Source organism: Orcinus orca, chromosome 3 (genome assembly GCF_937001465.1).
Source record: "Orcinus orca chromosome 3, mOrcOrc1.1, whole genome shotgun sequence".
Classification (NCBI taxonomy): domain Eukaryota; kingdom Metazoa; phylum Chordata; class Mammalia; order Artiodactyla; family Delphinidae; genus Orcinus; species Orcinus orca.
Window position 1 is genome coordinate 94,637,372 of NC_064561.1, and position 22,638 is coordinate 94,660,009.

Below are 22,638 nucleotides of genomic sequence, written 5' to 3' on the forward strand. Positions count from 1 at the left end.
CTTTTCAAATCAATACTATAAATTTACTGCAACTAAAATCAAAACTTCAAAAAGATATGCTCACCAATAGCCAAAAATTTTTGAAAAACATTAGGAATGCTTTACCCCCATCTCTGAAAACATAACCAGAAACTATAAGCAATGCATTATTTATTAGGAATATTAAATACCTTAATTAGAGAATTTAACACATAATAAAACAGCATCCCAAATCAGTAAAAATGAACTTCAAATGGTTTTTGGACTTTTGAATAAGTGTAGCTCTGTTCCTTGCACTCTTCACAGAAATCAATTCCAGATGGAGATCTGGATGCATACATAATTATCTTAAAAGAAAATACAGAATATGCTCTATATTTTGAAATAAAAGTCATAAAAATACTTACCAATTTTACTATATATAAAACATCTCTTTAAAAGAGACACCAAAAGTAAAGCTAAAGACTTAAGTGACCAACTGGGAGAAAACATTGCAGCAGTCATAAAAGACTAATATCTATCCAAACTATATGAAAAACTCCCAACAAATTCATGAGATAAAAAGACAAATCATTCAACAGAAAAATGAGCAGTGTTGGCAAAAGGCAATTCACATGTCTAAAATATATGAAAAGATGCCCATCTTCACTAGTCAGTTTTTTTAATATAAACAATAAAAATGGTAATTTTTACCTATTAGATTAATAAAAAAAATTTAAAAATCTAAATCAAATGGGATTTGATTAGGGATATGGGGAGCAGGTACTCATTCCTTGCTGAGAAGCTGTAAATTGCTACCAGTCATTTTGGAAGCCAAATGAAGTACCTCTTTAAAACTGCCTAACTCTGGCCCAGCAATTCAAAGCTTAGGCACACTAGAGAAATCCCTATATGCACATAGTCATACAGGATGACATTCTTTCAGCATTGTTTGTAAACAAAAAACGAAAGGGAAACTACCCTAGTGTCCATTATAGAGTAAATAGCTTGTGGCACACTATATAAATGTAAACAGGTGAGATTAGGTGAGATTATACTCAAGTAAAGAAATCACATAGAAAAGTTGAATGATATACATATATTTATGTAAAAACTGAAGCTATACATTTTATTTCCTGTAGCTATACATAACATGTATATATATTCACAGAAAAAGGTCTAGATGGAAGGTTAACAACTGTTACTTCTAGGGAAGGTATTGGGATTGAAGGTGACTATAAAAAATAGACTTGTCGGGCTTTCCTGGTGGCGCAGTGGTTGAGAGTCCACCTGCCGATGCAGGGGACACGGGTTCGTGCCCCGGTCCGGGAGGATCCCACATGCCGCGGAGTGGCTGGGCCCGTGAGCCATGGCCACTGAGCCTGTGCGTCCGGAGCCTGTGCTCCACAAAAAAAAGAAAAAAAAAGGACTTGTCTTCGATGGTTTTACAAGTAAAATGTAGTCATATACTACACTTGTAATTTAAAATGTAAAGAAAAAGCAATATGCACAGAATGATACATTTTAAGAAAAAATATACACAAAAAATTATCCTTTGTATTTCTTTCTCCCTCCCTTCCTCGACGGCAAACATACAGGAAAGGTTTTAGAAGATTACCTGCCAAAATGATGCTTTAATACTATCTAAAGCTATCTCCAATAAAAACAATACACTCAACTCCTCTATTCTCACCTGAAAAAGAAAGCTCAGTTCAAGATTTGTCACAGCAATACAATTTCAGTTTAGAACTCCTGTTTTAGATATTTACAGTCTTCACATTGTACATAATTGTATACTGAAATTTTGCCATATCTTTAGAATATAGTATTTGGGGCAAGGGGAAATACAGTTTTTAAAGTTACAACTTAAATCATTATTAACATTTAAGTCGATGGCTTAAGTTTATATACATTTCTAAAAGAACAAAGTACCAAACCAGATTGGCTTACTTCCTCAGCCATTTACTAATTCTACCTTTCACCATTAAACAAAAACACTTTGATAGTTAAAGTTATCGTTGATCATCACCTTGTGAGGACTACTCCTTCTGGAGATTATTCTGTAAAGCTACATCCTAATCAGAATAGAATAGTATTGGTGTTCAAATACAACCAGCTGAATTTTACGAATGACACTACTTTTGAGTGTAAAAACTAACAAGTTTTTAGAACAGTGTGCTTTTGAGAATTGCTTACTTTTAATTCACATATTGAAATCTTGAACCACAAAAACAATGACGATGAGAAAAAAAAGTACCAGAACTATCTGGTTTCACAATGGTTATGACAGAAAAGTACAGTCAGCAGTTTCTTCCCAAATAAAAAGGTCATCAGTGGGGAAGAAAAACCTTTGAAGGATATCTTCAATGGAATTCGGAATTTCCCTCACCTATCCTAGGTATCTGTTCAACTGCCTCCTATAGCAAGTTGCCTTGTGAAAGTGCCTCTCATATAAAAGAATAAAAGAATAAGTTCCTTTAGAAAGGCTACAATGTAGAGAAGACTAACTAGGCCAGTGTTAGAAAATCTGGATCTGTTTCTGAGATCCTGAGCAGACCTCAGCAGTTTCCTCTTCTGCAATGCAAGAGGGCTGCACTGTCTGACACACCTTCCGGCTCTAACTATGTTTTCATCAAAGGCCACCAAGGAAGGAAACATGCCTTTTTACCTTATAACATGAAGGCATTTTCATAACTGTTTTATGTATTGGTTTTATCTTCAGTGTAGTTCAGCAATATTCTACATTAAACACCCAGCATACCTCATATGTTACAAATATTCAAAAAACACGAGCTTGGTGACGACAATTCAAAAGAAGTCATATCCAAGTAACTGATGTGAAGAGACTCAGAAAATAAATCATTTGAGAATACTCTTTATGTCTTTAAAACAAAAAATAGGTATACTTTTATTTCAAGAAAGTATTCAGCATTTAAAGTGGAGACTGACGGACTAGTTGGTAGTGCTGGCATTTATTTTCTTTTCACATTGACACTTGGAAAACAAGGTTGTAAGTTAAACTCAATCTCTTTAATATAAAAGTCTTTATTTAGTCACCTAAGTTTATTTTTACAACAAAGCACTTTTAATGTAATTTAAAACACACATGCTTTGATTGAAGAGTGATTGTAAATGGATCCAGTTTTCTTCCAACTGTGATGACAACTTAGTCATTTCCTCTAGAAGTACTGGCTCTGAAGGAAGCATTTTAAGGTGTAACTGAAAAGAAAAACGATAGTCGAACATTTAATTTAAGAAAATTAAAATTTTGTTTATTCTGGATTTAACTGTTTTACCAAGGAAGCTCAGAAGGTACTATTCTTAATTTTTTTTCTTAAATGCTGGTTTATTACCATCTCCCATCTCCCTCTCCTCTATAATGAGTTCCTTTATGGTACTGTCACTCTTTTAATAGAATTCAAGTGGTCATCACTCTCCTCCACATAAGGACAGTCCTGATACAGATCCAGAAACAAGGTCCCAGTTCTAACACTAAATCTGTATTTCTGTGCTTCTTTTAAGTTTCTCCTTTCATAGTAACCCATTGTTAATGAATGACCTATGGGCCCTTTGCTTTATTTTCTAAAGATTTAAGTAAACATATTCAGAAAGGTAAATTTGGGAACGAATATAGAAACAATTTATGGCATTTCTATTTTTTTTTTTTTTTTTTGGCGGTACGCGGGCCTCTCATTGTTGTGGCCTCTCCCATTGCGGAGCACAGGCTCTGGCCGCGCAGGCTCAGCAGCCATGGCTCACGGGCCCAGCCGCTCCGTGGCATGTGGGATCTTCCCGGACCGGGGTACGAACCTGCGTCCCCTGCATCGGCAGTCAGACTCTCATCCACTGTGCCACCAGGGAAGCCCCAGCATTTCTATTTTTAATTCTACATACTACTTTTCAAATAATTTAAAATAATTGCATCAAGTGAAAAGTTGTTTTAGATATTTATGGGATAAATGAAGAATCATATCTGCTATTACTGAAAATCAGCATCATCTACCTCCTTCAATACATTATACTACTGAGATAAACATGAGTTCTCTATTATATTAGTCATAAAAGCAACTGTCATTGTCAAATCATTTGAAACTCCTTCAACCAGGATAGAAGTAAATATTTTGATTTCAACAGTAGAAAAAACAAAACAAAAAATAAACATAAAACCTGACTCTCTTCATGATCATTAAAAAAAAGTCTGCCGAAATGTAACTACATTAAAAAGTTAAGTTTAGTATACTGATCAAATGGATGACACATAAAAGTCAGGGGGTTGAGTCAAAATTGTGTTAAAAAACAAAAGCCAACAAAAAACAATTATAAGCTGCTGCACTATCCAGCCATCCAGTATGGTAGTCACTAGGCACAGGAAGCTATTTAAATTAACTAAATTTCTATAAAGTGAAAAATTCAGTTTCTCAGTCACATTAGCCACAATTCAAGTGCTCAGCAGCCACACACGGTAAGTGTGGATATGGAACGTTTCCATCTTTGCAGCAAGTTCTATCAGACAGTACTCCTCTAGAGGAGGGCAAGCTGCGAAGTACTTTTTTATATATTAGACTTACCTTTAAAAACAACGCAAGGTATGCCTGGGCTAACTCAAAGTCACGCTTTTTGTCCAACATCATCCTGATCATTTTCAAGAAGCTCTTCATAACTTCTACAGAACCACCACAATCAGGAGACAAACTTCGCAGCTCTGTTTCAATTCCTGACGGGCCTAATTCTTTCAGAAGGTTAAGAGCAGCTTCATCTACATTAAGTTTTAATAAGAATCCAGTTATTATCTACAGTCATTTCTTTTAGGAAACTAGTTTACATTTCAAACCCAACATATACTTAAATTGCACAAGAAATTACTTCTATGGCTTTTTTTTTTTTTTTTTTGCGGTACGCGGGCCTCTCACTGTTGTGGCCTCTCCCGTTGCGGAGCACAGGCTCTGGACGCACAGGCTCAGCGGCCATGGCTCACGGGCCCAGCCGCTCCGAGGCACGTGGGATCCTCCTGGACCGGGGCACGAACCCGTGTCCCCTGCATCGGCAGGCGGACTCTCAACCACTGCGCCACCAGGGAAGTCCTATGGCTTAATTTTTGTTTTGCATTTTCAGTAAGCTTTTTTCCTATTAAGGCTGTTAAAATCTAATTAATACCTAGCAACAGACATTTTAATATACTCATGAATCAGTCAAACAAATCCAAATGTAAGAAGGCTACAGAGGTATATGCCAAGTTATTAATAGTATTTGCCACTGGGAACAAGATGAGGTGAGGGAATTTATTTTTCTTTCTTTCTATCGTTATAAAAATTATAAAAATACCACCTGATTATTAAGAAACATTAACACGACAGAAATATATGTGGGGAAAGACTCCACCCTAATCTTACCCACCCCAAATCTACTTCATTTCCCTAGAAGTAAGCACTCTTGTTTCATATGCATCCTATGAAAACATATTCTATACACTTACAAATTTTATACGAGGTATTTGATATTACAATGGCAATGACTATGCTTTTAGCTTTCTGAAAAGGAAGAACACCAATGACAAAAGTCTAATACGTTTTACTTTCTGTTCTTCAGTATATATTAAATAGTAGTGCTTTTTTTCTTTGTTCCCCCATAAATATAACAAGTTACTCCCTGTTTAATCCTGCTGTTCTTTAGCCATCAGTACCATTCTTTGACTTTTGCCAATGTGCACTCGAGTGACAGTGGTATGAAAGCAAAGCATTTGGATCAGAAAACAAGAGTATAAGTCAAACAGGAGAATGTGATTTTTGTTAATTGCTTACAGCTCTTACTATCATTATTAGCTACAGTCTGTAGCTTTCAAAGTTTAAATCTATTAAAACACTCAATAAATTTTAAAATTACCTTTTTATGTGATAATTTGGTAATATCTGAAATTATCTAAGACAAAAGTCTCTGCTGTATTGCCAACTATATTGCAAACTGTATTTGTAAGTAAAAACAAAAGCAAAAAAAAAATCCAATTTTCCATAAAGAATGAAAGGTTCTCAAAAGATTATTATAATCTCAATATCATCTGAGTTTAGTGTCACTCATTTAATACAACACAAAGCTAAAACTACTTAAGATTAAAACCAAAATTTCAGTCCTTCTGGTTTTTACTTTCAGCTACTGAGAAATCTAATATTTCACTCAATTCTCTTCATATAAAGTAAAATAAACTGAAATACTTGGTAAAATATTTTATAATTTAACTTACATTTATTATTTACCAGTGCTTCCTCAAGTTTCAAGCAGAAATCTGATTTTTGAGCCAAAATTCCAAGATTTACCACTTTAGACTTAAACAAAAACAAATAAACATTATTCAAAAACCATAAATGTAACAGAAAATTTATAGTTTATAATTAAAAGCTATCAGTAATTTACTCTATATCTGTAAAACTGGGTCTTGGTTAAAACTACAAATGTAAAACACAAAATACAAACCCCATATACTTAGAATGCTCCCTCCAATTTGCTTCTTACCTGTTGAGGATCACTATTTTGTTCAGGTGCAGCATACCTGGGTACAAGGCCAGGAACTGTTGGAATGAAAAACGGTGCTGATTTGGGTACTTTTGGTGGTTCCTTTGGTTTATTCTTTTTCTAATTAAGAGAAAATGAGAAAAGGAAAAAAGACTAGTAAGTAATTAAGTATTTAATTCCCACTTAATTTTTTAAAAGTCCAAAAAGTAAAGAAAGGGATGAAACTTTTTCAGACTAGTTTGCTAAAATAAAATCCCAACCAACCAAAACCACAGATATCCTTAAACTGGGATTCCCAGTGCAAACCTCCAGTATTCTTGCTGATACGGCAGAAGGAAAATGACAGAGTTCAGGAGAAGCTTTAAGGCAAAAACAGCCCATTTTCCTGAAACATGAATATTTACGTGAAGAAGTAACAAGTAATTTTGAACTTCCTTTTTATTGAAATACAACCTTTTCTGCAAAATGGGCTAGAAAGCAAAATTTACATAAATGCTCAACAGTTTTTCAAATATCTTTTCTCCAAAAGAAATTTGGAGCCAGAGTTAGACTCCACCATTAGAAGTAATTTGGTTAAATTTTTCTGTGAAGCATGGCCCTCATTCTTCTATTTTGTTGGAATTTTTATTTTTCCTTAGTACTTTGTGCTTTTAAAAAGAGAATACTGTTGCTCATTTATAAAATATTTCAAGTGTTAGCAAAATTCTATCATGAAAACCTCCCTTGGAATTCCCACTGACAGAATTCAGTTTTGGTGACTACATTGGTACAGATCACTATCTCAGGAGCATATGGTAAACTGCCTAATAAAGGAATCGCACAATTTTACCTTACACTATTCCTCTTCCATTCTTTAGGAACCCTGGGGAGTTGCTTTCTGAAAGAAAGCCAGGGATACTTGTGGCCTCCTGGAGGCACAGCATAAAAGAAAGTTGTTACATGAAAGCCAGACGAAGCACTGCCACTAGCAATGAAAGCACAGCCCTTCTTTGTGATGGTAGAAAGTATAGTAAAAGTCGCAGTTACTCTTCTAATTCATTGTTCTTGAGTTAGAAGGCAGACAGTCACTGAGTTGTAAATAAAAACAAAGGGCTTTGGAGAAGTGCCACAGGGCTCTGGAAATCACCTAATTTCATAAAGAAAACCTAAAGTAGAAAAGTTACCCATAGGACAAAAATGAAAATTCTAACCTCTTTCATTCAGAAGGAAATAAAAATATTGGAGGTGTTAGCATATTTCTCTCATAAAGAGCATTCACTCAGGTTTCTGGATGTTTTTATGCAGAACAAACTATATCTGAGCAGCAGATATTTTGTCCCTTTACGGCTGACAAACTAGACAACATAATGGAGAGATTTCATAACTATGTGCCTGGACAGCATACCTTTATGCTGATGCCCAATCTTTCAAAAAGTGAGCAAGTAAAAAGAAGCACTTTTAAATTCTGTGAGTCAAATTAACATGTGAAAACCTCTCTTTTCTTACCCAAGACACAAACAACTTTTCTTGTTATTAGTTACAAAAATACTTGCTGCACCTTGTCATAGTTATGTCAGTGTTCCTTACACTTTTTTTTAATGCCAGCCCTTAATGTGACTTAGTACACTTAGTACACACATAACCTCTGGTGACTGTATGCATTTCATAAAACAATACTTACCCTAATTATCAAAGGACAGTCTCTGAAATTTTCTACTCTAGTCTATACCTCTATACCTTTCAATTGCTTTTGCTACTCACAAATAGGGGTCATGAAACATGCTTTTAAAAAATTAATTTATGCCATAATTGTCCATTTTTAATGTAAAATTGTAAACTCAAGGACAAAGGGCCTAAGTTTTTTTCCACTGCCGTCTCAGGACACTACCCCGTACCTAGTTCATATTAAATTATGTGCCTGAACCCAACAGCAAATCTTCTTATAGCTGACAGAGCAGGGTGTGGTATGATAAAGGGTGACTGAAGCTTACTTTTAAAAAGGCCAGTGAAAGTATTCTAATCCCCAAAATGTCTAGGAATAGAAACATCACACATTATGGCAATATTTTTTTTTTCTTATTTCAGAAGTTAAAAAAGTAATTCATTAGGCTGGGCTTAAAATATCCAATTTCTAATAGCTCTGTAGTTGCAGGCTATACTTTGCTATATCCAAAGGCCCTTGATTGCCCTCAAAGTTGATACATGTAGAGAGAGAAAATCTTGCGATAATCATACTAGATTAAACAGCATTTAACCAAATGGTATTGTCTTTACTACCTTAGGCATCACCTGCTCCTCCTAAAGCCCTCAAAGTAAGGGAAGCTACCTCTACTAAAGAAAATACTTTTGGAATGTGTCTTTAGGGGCCAATATTAAGTGTACTATAGTATTACCTTAATAACATCAAGATTTAGAAGATTTTTCCACCGGGATTCAGGAAGGAGTGACAGAGTCACCAGCTGCTCATTCAACTGTTCTGGGGAGTCATACTCTATCATTTCATCACTTGGTTCTGTGGTTTCTTCTAATAATTCTACATCTTAAAACAAAAAATTTTCAGGTAAAACAAATTAATGCTGAATGAGATTTTTACCATATAAAAGCAAATTAGTTCATTCTAAATGAACTAATTAGTTCATTTAGAACTAATTAGTTCCATTAGTATTTCATAACATGTTCACTCAATATAGCCTTGTAAAATCTTTCTATTTATTTAGTTCATCTTCTTATTTTCTCATATTAACTACAGTTCCCATCACCAGACTCAAAACATTTCTCCACTGGTATACTATTTGATATCAATACATCAATTATATCTTTGCATAAATTCATGAAGTCATTCAAAATATTTCATATAAGCTAAAAAATACTTTGATTGAATGCATTAAATTTTGCCTTCAGTATCAATATCCTGCACGTTAGGTTTATTATATTACACTTCAAAAACTACTTTACTATTTTGTGATTACCTTGGGTTTGACAAGTACCAGGAAGCATCACTACTGAAGGAACATAATCTGTGGGAAGTGGCCGTAATGAAACAACTGAATACAGGGAAATATTGGACCTGAGAAACAAAAACATATGCAATATTGTAAAACTTATAAAAATATGTTCAGGGAAACTTCAATTACTGGTAATAATCTCCACAACCTTGAACTTGGCTATAAATTCTGATCACTTGTAAGTTAAAAAAAGATCTCAAAAATAGACAGTATTAATTTGAAAATGCTGATTCATATCATAGATGTCATCACAAGAAAGGTGTGCATACACATTATTAATGGAGTCTTTATTCCTAATGTAGCACAAAAAACTATTGGGTTGGCCAAAAGGTTCGTTCGTTTTCTCCCCTAAGATGGCTCTAGTAGCACTTAGTTGTCTTCAACTTCATTCGAAACAATTTTGTTAGGTTGTATGTGACAGCTGTCATGTCAGCGTGCATTTAAAAAAAGACTTAGCAAATTGGTAAATTTTTGTGTAGCCATTTTAATATTGAAAATGGACCAAAAAAAGCAACATTTTTGGCATATTATGCTTTATTATTTCAAGAAAGGTAAAAATGCAACCAAAATGCAAAAAAAGATTTGCACAGTGTATGGAGAAGGTGCCTTGACTGATAGAACGTGTCAAAAGTGGTTTGCGAAGTTCTGTGCTGGAGATTTCTTGCTGGACGATGCCCCACTGTCAGGTGGACCAGTTAAAGTTGATAGCGATCAAACAGAGACATTAACTGAAGACAGTCAACGTTATACTAGGCAGGAGATAGCCAACATACTCAAAATGTCCAAATCAAGCATTGAAAATCATTTGCACCAGCTTGGTTATGTTAATCGTTTTGATGTTTCTGTTCCATGTAAGTTAAGTGAAAAAAACCTTGATTGTATTTCCGCATATGTTTCTCTACTTAAACGTAAAACATTTTAAAAACATTCCGTTTTTAAAACAAATTGTGACGGGCGATGAAAAGTGGAACTGTAATAATGTGGAACGGAAAAGATCGTGGGGCAAGTGAAATGAACCACCACCAACCACACCAAAGGCCGGTCTTCATCCAAAGGTGATGTTGTATATATGGTGAGAATGGAAGGGAGTCCTCTATTATGAGCTCCTTCCAGGAAACCAAACAATTAATTCCAACAAGTACTGCTCCCAACTGTACCAACTGAAAGCAGCACTCGACGAAAAGCATCCAGAATTAGTCAACAGAAAACACATAATCTTCCATCAGGATAACGCAAGACTGCATTTGTTTCTTTGATGACCAGCAAAAACTGTTACAGCTTGGCTGAGAAGTTCTAATTCATCTGTTGTATTCATCAGACAATGTACCCTCGGATTTCCATTTATTTTGGTCTTTACAAAATTCTCTTAATGGAAAAAATTTCAATTCCTTGAAAGACTGAAAAGGCACCTGGAACAATTCTTTGCTCAAAAAGACAAAAAGCTTTGGGAAGGTGGAATTAGGAAGTTGCCTGAAAAATGGCAGAAGGTAGTGGAACAAAAGGGTGAATACATTGTTCAATAAAGTTCTTGGTAAAAAATGAAAAATGTGTCTTTTATTTTTACTTAAAAACTGAAGGCACTTTTTGGCCAACCCAATATTTATTTGAGAGATCAGTAATGGCTAATACTTTTATAAGGTAACATAACATCCATATATTTATGTTGCTTTGACAAATGGCAACCTTCATGTAAGGAAATTATAAATGAAGTAAAGATGGACTGAGAGAATTAAGTCAGAGAGAGAATATGCTGAACAGATTCTTGGGGGGTTGCTGAACAATCATGGATTTCTCCTTTCTAGAATGGTCCTCTAAGTGCTACCTGACCCTGCACCATGGCCTTGGATGACTAATCAAGATGTGGATACCTGTCCCAAAGTGGGCTAATCACATTCTGTCTCCCAAACATAATGAATCTGGAATGGAAAATAAAAATTGGAAATATCAGATTCTGAGTTAATAGCTGTACTATATGCTCTTGTTGCTGAGGGACCACAGCTACTATTCTTCTCTTGTCTTGATTGTTCAAGCCTCAAAGATTCCAGGAGATACCCCATTTTGCTTATTAAGATGGCCAGAATCTATTTCTATTATATAGTGAATTTACTTTCATATCCTAAAAAGCCAATTAGAAAATCTTGTAATTAGAAAAGGAATTCATTTTTTCCTCTTCCTCAATAATAAGAGTTAAAAGAATTAGGCATCTAAACTCAGAAAACAAACAAAAAATTTTCTAGACCCAGATAATGGATCATTTATTTTGAACTCTTCTATGTTCATCACCATTAGAAGACCACCATTAAGATCTGTACATGGCTATGAAAAGTTATGCAACTAAAATGAATCTTAGAAAGCATTCAGCCCATACTTATGCCTTATTTTATAGATAAAGGAGTCTGAAGTTGAGAAGTGACTAGCCAAGGTCATAAAGGGGTATTGAGGCAGTGGCAGGAAGACCAGCCTGGCTGGGGATATCCCTTTTCTAAGATTTTTAAACTCACTTATCCTTTCCGCAAATAAAAGCCAAATAGTATAACAGATAATAATCAATCATGTGGTTTAGAATACACACTTGAGCAAAGCTATCTAAATTATCAAGCAGATGTTGACTTAGTCACAGACTTATGGTGAACTATGTGACATTTCCATTTTATAAGTTAAAAAAAAAAACCTAAAGGGCAATGTTAGCAACTATGATTGTCTGACAATATTGTCTTCCTTTTCCTTCTTACCCCAAAGAGAACTGTATACAAGAACTTACCATAGATAAATTCCAAGGTGGTCTACATGGGAAGTGGCCAGAAAGTCTCCAGTAGGGGACATAGTAACATTAAGAGGAGCTGAGTCCAACAAAAAGCTGTCTATAAGGCTATAGAAAGAATCAAGATGTTAAAATATTTGAACTCTACCAAAAGGATATAATTCACAAAATACATTTTTGCTAAAAAAACAAAGGGTAAGAGATGCAGAAATTTTTTTTTAAATCACCAACACCAGAAAGTCATCACTAACAAAGAGCTTTGTTAATAACTAAGTTACTATGTGAAAATAATCTCCTTAATGAGAACGACCCAGAGCAGAGCACTAAATAGACCAATTAACTGGAGAGAGTTTCATCAACAGGGAGAATACAGGAGAAAATGCTGTTTTTCTGGAATGCCATTTTGGCAGACTTGGAAACAATTCTAAAGATGTCACACGTTTAAAATAGATTATCAGTACTCTCCTGTATTTGTTATTTCAGTAAAATAATAAAAGGTGTAGCCAACAGAAAAAAGTAATAAAATCATTATAAATAATAAGGGAATGGTAGTAGAAAAAAAATTTGAGCAATTCTGTTTTTCAGATAGGTAACCATGCTATATATGAAACATGAAAATTCAGTCTATAGAGCATAACCATAAAGCAGCACTAGTCTCACAGCTTCAAAAAGCTATGAGCAGGGGTTGAAATTGGGGAGGAAAAGGGAGCAATCACACTCAAGAAGACGACTCAGAATAGGCTTCTCAGAAAACAGTGTGTGAGGTGAGCCTTACAAATGGACAGGAATTCAATGGATGTTGATGGTAAAGAAAGCATCTTCTGGATGAGGGAAATGTGGAGGGCAAGGTGAGGGAAAATACTGTCTAGCGAGGAGTGCAGTTTGGTCTTGAATACCAAACATCTGAGTTTGTTTTTGCCTTTTAATAAATGGAAAGTCACTCCAGGCTTTTGAGCAGATAGTGCTGTAATCTTCACTTTCATAAGAAAATCTGCTAGCAGAATGTAGAATATATCTGAACAGCAAGAACAGTGAGATTATGGTAGTAGTCATCTAACAAGCAGTGAAGATTTGAACTAGGATGGTGGAAGCAGGAAATTTAACGAGGTGAATTTAAGGAGCAAAAGGAAGGCCTAACACATTGGCATCTTGCAGAAGAGGCTTCTTAGGCTGGCTAAGAGTGTGAATACCTTGTATACTTTAAGAGGAGTATACTGGTTTTAATCAGGGCTGTTTTAAAAACTACTTTACTCACTGAAGCCAATACATTATCCATGAGAAGGCATGGCAAGATGACTGAAGCTCAGAATCTACATTAAATAAACCAAATTATTTCAAGAAAGCAAATGACAGGAGTTAACACCTTTTTTAGTGCTCCATGCTAGGAAGTATCCTGAGCACTTGTGCCTACTAATTTAATCCTCACAACCCCATGAGGCAGATCTGTCCTAACTATACACATTAGAAAAATGAGGCCCAGTAAGATTTAAAAACTTGCTCAAGGTAGAAAGTAACTGAGCCATATCTGTCACCAAGCAGTCTGCACACTTAATCACTATAAGCTCAGTAAAACCATTATGGAAACTAAAGATACGACAGTTTGATAGCACACACACCCAAAAGATGCCTACACTGGTGATTCATGAAGCACACTCTGAGCAGCTCAAGATGAAGACTTTCCAATGGAAGCATTAAATGACTTATCCATGATAAAATCTCCCTCAATGTGTTCACAGAGTGATTAACAATGTGAACCTTAACTAGGTAGTAGGACAAGACTAAATTTAGGAGCACTACAAACAAACCAAAGTGTGCTCAGGACAATGACTGATGTTTAATTTTCACTTATGGGGAAAAAAGAGTAATAATCTGATTTCTGCTCAACCCTTCTTTGGAAACTCACAAGAACAGCTGCTCTTGGGGATCAAAGGAATTGAGGAGCAGGACGATTGCTAAACACTTATTATAACCAGAGACTGTAAAATTATTTGTTAATTCATTTAATGCAAACAACCCAGAGCAGAAACTTTATCTCCATGTATACTGATGATTAAACCTAAACTCAGCAATTTCAGATCTTACCATTTCTTCTTTGTCTTAATATTTGTTCACTACAAGTGTAAGTGTGTGAGGGGTGAAACTCCCTAACATGTTCAGAATCTATCTGTTAAAAAGAGAAATCTACTGCTTGAGCAAATTTATTTTACTTGATACTATAATTGCTTTGGCAAATTCATTGTGCAATGTGACTTCCACAGCTGTTGTGTGTGGGTAGGCTGGCCTTCCATTATGTAAAAGCATCAAACTGAGGAAGGTGGTTTCCACATCCATAGCATATTTTACATGACCAAATTAGTTCATAAAGCTTAAGTCTACAGGCTTAGTCCCAGACCTAACTACCATATAGTCTCCTGCTAATCCTACAGAATGAAGTCTCAGGTAAATTATGTTTTTTGAGAGAAAAACTGAAAAAAAATTCCCATTTTAAGGGATCAGATTTTCAAGTACAAAGCTCCTCATAAACAGAAGTAACATTAACCCACTTCTGATTATATTCTAAACAAATGCAGAGAATGTCTAGATGTTCAATCTCCAGAGTGACGGAATCACCTTACAAAGGAAACTTTAATGAACAGAATAAAGGGATAGTTTTGCCTCAGTGAGAAATGCAAAACAATGTTCTACTGCAATTATTCTCATGTAATGCTCCTCAGAAAGCAAGGTCAGGTGAATGAGACAGAAAAAAAATGCAAAATTCTATTAAAACTATTTAATTTTATATTTTTCTCACCCCCAAAAGAGTTCAACCTAAACTTGTAGGAGATTAAAAGCAACCAGAAATTACAGGTGGTAGTGGTAGGGGATGACAGATAATTTCAGGGATAAAAAATTTCAACTCTGGGGACTTCCCTGGTAGTGTAGTGGTTAAGAATCTGCCTGGCAATGCAGGGGACACGGGTTTCAATCCCTGGTCCGGGAAGATCCCACATGCCACAGAGCAACTAAGCCCATGCACCACAACTGCTGAGCCTGTGCTAAAGCAGTATTTTATCAAAATAATAAAAATAAAAAAAAAGAAATTAAAAAATTTCAACTCTGCTTCCTGAGAATCCTACAAACACAAGAAAATTTTCAGCACTTAAACAAAAAAACCTTTACAGTAAACAGTTCAGTACCTATGCAATTTGTTTTATTTTTTTGGATGCATTGAGTCTTCGTTGCTGCATGCAGGCTTTCTCTAGTTGCGGCAAGCGGGGGCTACTCTTTGTTGAGGTGCGCGGGCTTCTCACTGCTGTGGCTTCTCTTGTTGTGGAGCATGGGCTCTAGGCACATGGGCTTCAGTAGCTGTGGGGCGTGAGCCAGTAGTTGTGGCTCACGGGCTCCACAACACAGGCTCAGCAGCTGTCGTGCATAGACTTAGCTGCTCTGCGGCATGTGGGACCTTCCTGGACCAGGGCTCGAACCCGTGTCCCCTGCATTGGCAGGTGGACTCTTAATCACTGCACCACCAAGTAGTCCCTGCAATTTGTTTTAGATAGGCACAATTCCAGATGGATACATCTGTATGTTACCACACACACCAAAGGTTTACTCATACGTATCACATTTTAGCCTTCGTAATGAGTATATTCATTCTTTACATATTTAACACGTTATGTAAATGATAAAACTGCTTACTGAAGAAAAAACTAGGACTCTCCAAAGGTTGCCATACTAATTATGTTTAAAACAAATAGGGGAAATCAAAAAACCCAACAGAGGACTTCCCTGGTGGTCGAGTGGGTAAGACACTGCGCTCCCAATGCAGGGGGCCTGGGTTCAATCCCTGGTCGGGGAACTAGATCCTGCATGCATGCTACAACTAAGAGCCTGCATGCCGCAACTAAGAAGTCCACATGCCTCAGTGAAGATCCCATGTGCCGCAACTACGACCCAGCACAGCCAAGATAAAAAAAATAAATATTAAAACAAAAACAAAAAAACCCAACAGTTACCTATGGTTGTATGGTGAAATACTGATCCTTACTTCCTTACTATCTTCTACATCAAGAAAACCAAATCATCCTTAGAACATATGACACAACCCAAGCAAGGCTGATACCACAACTATTGGGAAATGTCTTTCCCCTATGCTTATTACAGCAAAATCTCATTAACAAACTATGTCGCCTTGGGCAAATCACTTAACTTCTCTCTGAGCCTCCGTTTCCTCATTTGTAAAACAGGACTAAGAAACAGTACCTATACCTAATAGGATATGAGAAAAGACGAAAAATAAAAGCATATCAAGTGCATAGCAGCTCATGGTAAATGTTAGATTGGCTGCAGTTAGGCAGCAGCAGTTGTATGATACTGCTTTTCAACCTTTCTCATTTGCTCCACTTCAAATCTTAACCAAAAAAGTAGTTTTTTCTTTATTAAAAATATACTTTGGTCCAATCATTATATTTTCTTTAAACAATCCCTGTGTGACTCACTTCTTGCTCTGGTGTTTCTCCCAGCTTAATGCTTCTGTATTCACTTAAAATTGCCTGTGTTCACCGAAAAATAAGATACCAGAGTTGAAAATCTATCGGATTTGAATCTGTTCATCTTTTTACTAAAATAAGAAATTCAGCAAAAAAGGCTAATGCTGAGTCAAAGACTGGTGGCTTTGAACGCTACTTTCAGATCCTAATTCTTCCATTCCAAAAAAACCTTACCACTTTAAAAAAATATTTTGCTAGTGTAGTACTACTGAACATTAACCTGTCTCTCCCATCTAATGTGAACTTAAACTACTAAAAAGGAAAATGAAAAGGGCATTGTGTCAACTCTATTTTCTGTACAACTTTCCTACTGTAAAGTAATTCAAATTATAATGTTCACTTTTAGATGGAAGCAAAAGTCCAAGAAGCAAAAGACTAATCAATGTTTCTAATGGTACCTTTAGAAAAAAGTTGTGTTTCTTTTTTTTTAATTAAGAAAGTACCAACTTGAGGTGAATGTTTTGAAGCTGAAGGCACAGGCAACTAATTATATTTTGCTTTACTCTAAGTACAAAAGAGACCCACCTGTGGACCAAATTCCCTAGTTATTAGAGTTGGACCCATCAGTGACACTCTTGCTGTGCATATTTCCAAATCCAGTATGTATGCTGTATAGACAGCTTTGCCTCATTCCTTTATCAAACTTAAAGGGAAATAAGTACATCAGCGTTTTTCCTTTCTAAAGGTCAAACTGCTTTCAGGTATGAGCTTATCTAATTCCTGAGAAAGAAGAGTAGTAGAATTGGACAAAACTTAGTTTAGGAACATTTCAAAAGATTGAAAAGTACTAGCTTCCTTCTCATCTTTCTCACGTATCTCTTTTCTTATGGTATGTTCCTTTTCCCATCACTCCTTTCAAACGCAATCTAAGCAATTCTATGTTAAGTGATATGATTTCAAATTGTATCTATTCCTACATAATTTTTAACAACAAAGTACTCTCTCTCTCAAATTACTGAACAGAATTAATGTTTTTTCTTCAAGTGCTGTTTTAGTAGCACGTTTCAATCTATGCCAGATTTCTGAACACTGTTGGGTTTTACCCAAACCTTAAGACACACATTTTCATTACTTTAAGGTATCTAAATGTCTTTTTTCAAGAATTATGTTAGCGACAGAAAATATATAATACACACAAAGCAAAGTGTTCTGATCTCTTAACTAAATTCAGTATCAACAACAACAACAAAAACAAAAAAATACTCAAAATAAAGTTTGTAGTCCTAAAGTATGATCTCTACTTTGGAGTATCAAAAAGGCCAAATGTGCTTTCTTAAGGTTTATGCAACTCACTTCTATATCTCAATTTTGTAGGAATAGAGAACCTAAGAGGTTGGATTTTCCTATTATCTTTTATGGCACTAATCTCTGCTGTTTGAGATAAAAAACACTACAAGGATAAAATATAGTCAGGTTAGAAAAACTCCCCAAATATATTCACATTCTAAAAGTACATAATCCATTAACAACAGGTAAAAGTCACATGTAATGACAATGACTGAGAAAACCTCAGATAAGGTTAGAGATTTAAAAACTCACCATCCAGATGGAAGGTCCCAAGTTCTAATAGAGCAATCCATTGAAGCACTTATTAACCAACGACCATCAGGACTGAAAGCCTTTAAATAAAAAAAAAAAAAAAAAAAAAAGAATACATATATAAATATATGTGTGTGTATATGTATGTATGTTTGTGTCTGTATATTTAACAGCTTAAAGAATACAAGAAATGAAAAGATAACCATGCTTCATTAAAAAATGTTTGAAGTATAAAATTTACATCTTATTACATAAAATGCCATCTTATATACCACTGATTTGGATACAGCTAAGGACTAAGCTTTTACATGAATTATAAAAAGTTTTAAAAATGAACAGTTTCACCCAATTTTCAATTTCTACCCCATAATCTCCTATATTTATAGACAGTTAACAAACTGACTACTAATTGTTTTTAACACAAAACTGCTGTTTTGAGAACATTCTATTAGAAATATTTTGTGAGCCTAATTTCAATAATAAAGTATCTGTGAAAGCAACAAAAGCTCCATTTCCTTGAAAAGCATCTATATGTTAGAATGGCTTTCTAAGAATGATTTTGAAGAATGCAAATTCTCTTAATATAGTGAAGTTACTAAAGAAGTCCTTCAGCTTGTACTTATAGATTCAGTTAAAAGTCTTTTCTCCCGGGGCTCCCCTGGTGGCGCAGTGGTTGAGAGTCCGCCTGCCGATGCAGGGGACACGGGTTCGTGCCCCGGTCCGGGAAGATCCCACATGCCGCGGAGCGGCTGGGCCCGTGAGCCATGGCCGCTGAGCCTGCGCGTCCGGAGCCTGTGCTCCGCAATGGGAGAGGCCACAACAGTGAAAGGCTCACGTATCGCAAAAAAAAAAAAAAAAAAAAGTCTTTTCTCCCTTAATGATCTTTTATTTCCAAAGTATAAATTAAAACCACAATAAATTAAAACCACAATTTATCAAAATAAATTTAAATAATAAACTACTTATGCCACCATGAAGAAGTTATATCTTCTCTGTAGATAAAAATGGAAAAATAATAGCTCTCTTCCTGCAGCACATGAGCTTTAAACCAAATCAAATGTAAAAGAAGACCCAAAAGGAAAAACTTTAAGGTTTATAATGGTAGTAGGTTGTTCATCCAGGAGTGTAAACACACCATAGGGATTATGACCATCCATATTAGCAAATAATAGTGGGATAAGTGAACTCCAACTTGGTCATGGGGCTGCGATGATACTGTGGAAACTCAAACCTTAAGGTGCAGAGAACTCAATTTACAGAAAGATAGTGCAGATAATAAAGTATGGGAAAATGACTTTGATAGGTGAAGTCATGTAATAAATGCTCATAGGTTTAATGGAACAGGAGTAATTTGTTATTGACTAGGGGAAACTCCAGACGTATAACTTGAAAGTAAAGTTTGAAAAGGAAAGAAATAGGAAGAGCAAGATGGCATTGACAGATGTTTTCAAAAATGCAATTTCATCAAAATTACTCCACTCCCACCCCCATTTCTATAGATGCTGTCACAACAAATTCTGTTGATGGATAGTTCTGCCAATCTCTTATCTGCAGAATAACACAATTTCCTGACCATTAACCCCCCACCCCTGATTTTTAAGGAAATGGGGGTAAACATTGCAAATTCAGATTTTTGGTGTGAGAACTGATAAATAAAAGTAGCTGTTGGGAGTGTCACTATGTAGGATTTTCTTTTCTTTTATTTTTTCTGTTTCAAGTAAATAAAGGTATCTGCAATTGATGCAAAGTCTTCAACTTACACTTTTTAAACTAGAGTACTTATTACCATATTTCTCACTATAACAACATAATAGTAAGCTAAAACACATTTTAATTAATTAAACTCTTTTGAAGTTAAGATATATAAACTGTAGAAATAACACTAAACTAGAATGAACCAAGAATCAGATATTCCAGGTCTCCTATTAATTCATTATGAATGTAGAAAAACAGAAATGAGTTCTCTCAGCTTAGTTTAATATTAAGTCAAAAATGATACACTTATGTTTCAATGATTCACTCTCCAAAGTATATTTTGGCCTTGTTTAAAGAGAAAAAAATGAACTCTGGGATTTATACTTTAATGGCATTAACTTCCTGAGAAATATTAAACTTCTTTTAATTCTGAATTTTCCTTAAAAATCTCTTTTTTGAAAATTAGTCTCCTAATTATTCATTTTGAACATCTCCTATGATGAGTTTAATGCTATTAAAAGTTTCAATTATTTGAACTTTTTAAACCTAAACAGAAATAGAAATGAATCAAGTTTTATTTAAACATCTAAAGTTTGTTTTACCATGTCATTTATTTGGCCTTGGTGTCCAGAAAACTCTCTGACAATCTTCCTAGTTTCTATGTCCAAAACAGTAATGGAGAAGTCGTCCAAGGCGAGTCCCAGAATGCCACTAGCAAAATAAATGCAACAGTTTTAATGAAAAAACAAACAAAAAAAAACCCCTTGAACTAAAATCTCACAGTCATTTAAATTTTGTTAATCAAGTATACCTTAGGGGGAAATTAAGCAAAATGCTGTTCTTTTATATGAAAAGTCTGGTTTTTCCCACTTGGTAAATTACCTATAGTTGACCACTTTACATGAGGGTTAGGGTGCCACCCCTCTGCAGACAAAAATCTGCATATAACTTTACAGCTGGGGGACTTCCCTGGTGGCACAGTAGTTAAGAATCCGCCTGCCAATGCAGGGGACACGGGTTCGATCCCTGGTCTGGGAATATCCCACATGCCACGGAGCAAGTAAGCCCGTGCGCCACAACTACTGAGCCTGCACTCTAGAGCCCGTGAGCCACAACTACTGATGCCCACGCATCTAGAGCCCATGCTCTGCAACAAAAGAAGCCACCGCAGTGAGAAGCCCACGCACTGAAACGAAGAGTAGCCCCAGCTTGCCGCAACTAGAAAAAGCCTGTGTGCAGCAACAAAGACCCAATGCAGCCAAAAATAAAATTTTTTAAAAAAGATGATATTAACTTTACAGTTGGCCCTCCATGTCCGTGGTTCTGCATCTGTGGACTCAACCAACAGTGGATCATGTAGTGCTACATTGAGTATTTAGTGAAAGTTGTGTATAAGTGCACCTGCACAGTTCAAACCTGTGTTGTTCAAAGGTCTACTGTACTTAAATTAAGAACTAAAAACATCAAGAAGAAAGTCCTTTATCATTAAAAGAAAAACTTTACCTGTCTCTATGTAGCAGCATCATATTTGGAGATGAATCAAGGCTCACAGAATGAATTAAAACTTTGTTTTTAAAGTTCCAGAACTTGAGTACTCCTTCACTACCAGTTGTAATTGTCAACTGGTTTAATCCATCCACTGCAACACCTCTAACAGATCCTTTATGGGCTTTAAAGCATATGTTAAAAGAAATAAGAATTGCAACTGACTCTCTGAACACTACACAAATGGTGATTCCTTTATTTAAATATCTAAGTTCCCACTATTTAACACCCCTAAAATCTTTAAATTAATATGGATTTTAGGGAGCAGAGAGAAGATTATTATACCACTTGAGTAATAAGAAAATCCATCAGGTTGATGCCATGAAGATTTCAAAAAATAGTTAAGATTTTCTGCTTAATGCAAGAAGAAAAAAAGAACCTTTAATTTCTATAATATCCACTTTCCCCTAATACAACTATGACTTCATTCTCTTTATTTCAACATGGTGTTTCAAATAGATATAATGGCAGGAACTGCCACATACGGCTGATGATAACCCATATACAACTTTAGCAAAATGACTGGCACTCAAGAATTTAATAAATGCCAGCGACAGTTATTAGCCTTTTATCTATCTATATTACTTTTTTAAAAAATAAGAAAAAGAAAAATAAATTCAATACCTTGATCCTTGCCAAAACTTCCTCGGTGTATACCCGACTGCATGTTATATACATCTACAGTTCCTGATGAGAGACCAATCACAGCAAAGTTTCCACAAGAAGTTATATCCACTGCCTTAAGGGAAAAAAAATTAACACAAATGACACAGAAAATAGCTAACATTTTTATTGTACTTTATGGTTTCCAAAGTATTTTTTTAAATCTACTAATTATCTCATTTTTAAAAAAAGAACGATAAATGAATTGCTTCGTTAATTTTCTTAAACATAATGTAATTATATTTGGGTGTATTAGAAATATCTGTTTGATTCTATCTCCATTCTCTAAGAAGTATGGAGAAATCCATACTTCCAAGACAGCAAAACATAACCAAAGTTAACTCAATTGAAATTCACTCAGGAGAATGGTATATCAACTGGTCTTCAATTTTTAATTTATTCACAACGGTACTAAAGTCAAAGCATTCCATTGCCTAATTTCTCATTACCTTACTTTTGT

At 35.3% G+C, this 22,638-nt stretch overlaps 1 protein-coding gene across 2 annotated transcripts in view; it reads right to left on the reverse strand.

Annotated features, from left to right (window-relative positions):
- Window positions 1-2,983: 2,983 nt before the first annotated feature.
- The window catches only part of WDR36 (WD repeat domain 36), a 38,025-nt gene continuing 18,370 nt past the window's right edge, over window positions 2,984-22,638 (reverse strand). The window contains exons 13-23 of one of the 2 annotated variants that reach the window (XM_004267443.3): window positions 22,140-22,254; window positions 21,474-21,639; window positions 20,573-20,681; window positions 18,276-18,355; window positions 12,208-12,315; window positions 9,411-9,508; window positions 8,835-8,980; window positions 6,463-6,582; window positions 6,194-6,275; window positions 4,527-4,714; window positions 2,984-3,177 (exon numbers count right to left, since the gene is read on the reverse strand). In XM_004267443.3, coding sequence (XP_004267491.1) covers window positions 3,028-3,177; window positions 4,527-4,714; window positions 6,194-6,275; window positions 6,463-6,582; window positions 8,835-8,980; window positions 9,411-9,508; window positions 12,208-12,315; window positions 18,276-18,355; window positions 20,573-20,681; window positions 21,474-21,639; window positions 22,140-22,254 — 1,362 coding nt within the window. In that variant the 3' untranslated portion in view covers window positions 2,984-3,027. The remainder of the gene's footprint in view (window positions 3,178-4,526; window positions 4,715-6,193; window positions 6,276-6,462; window positions 6,583-8,834; window positions 8,981-9,410; window positions 9,509-12,207; window positions 12,316-18,275; window positions 18,356-20,572; window positions 20,682-21,473; window positions 21,640-22,139; window positions 22,255-22,638) is intronic. The other variant, XM_033423758.2, reaches the window with a different exon arrangement.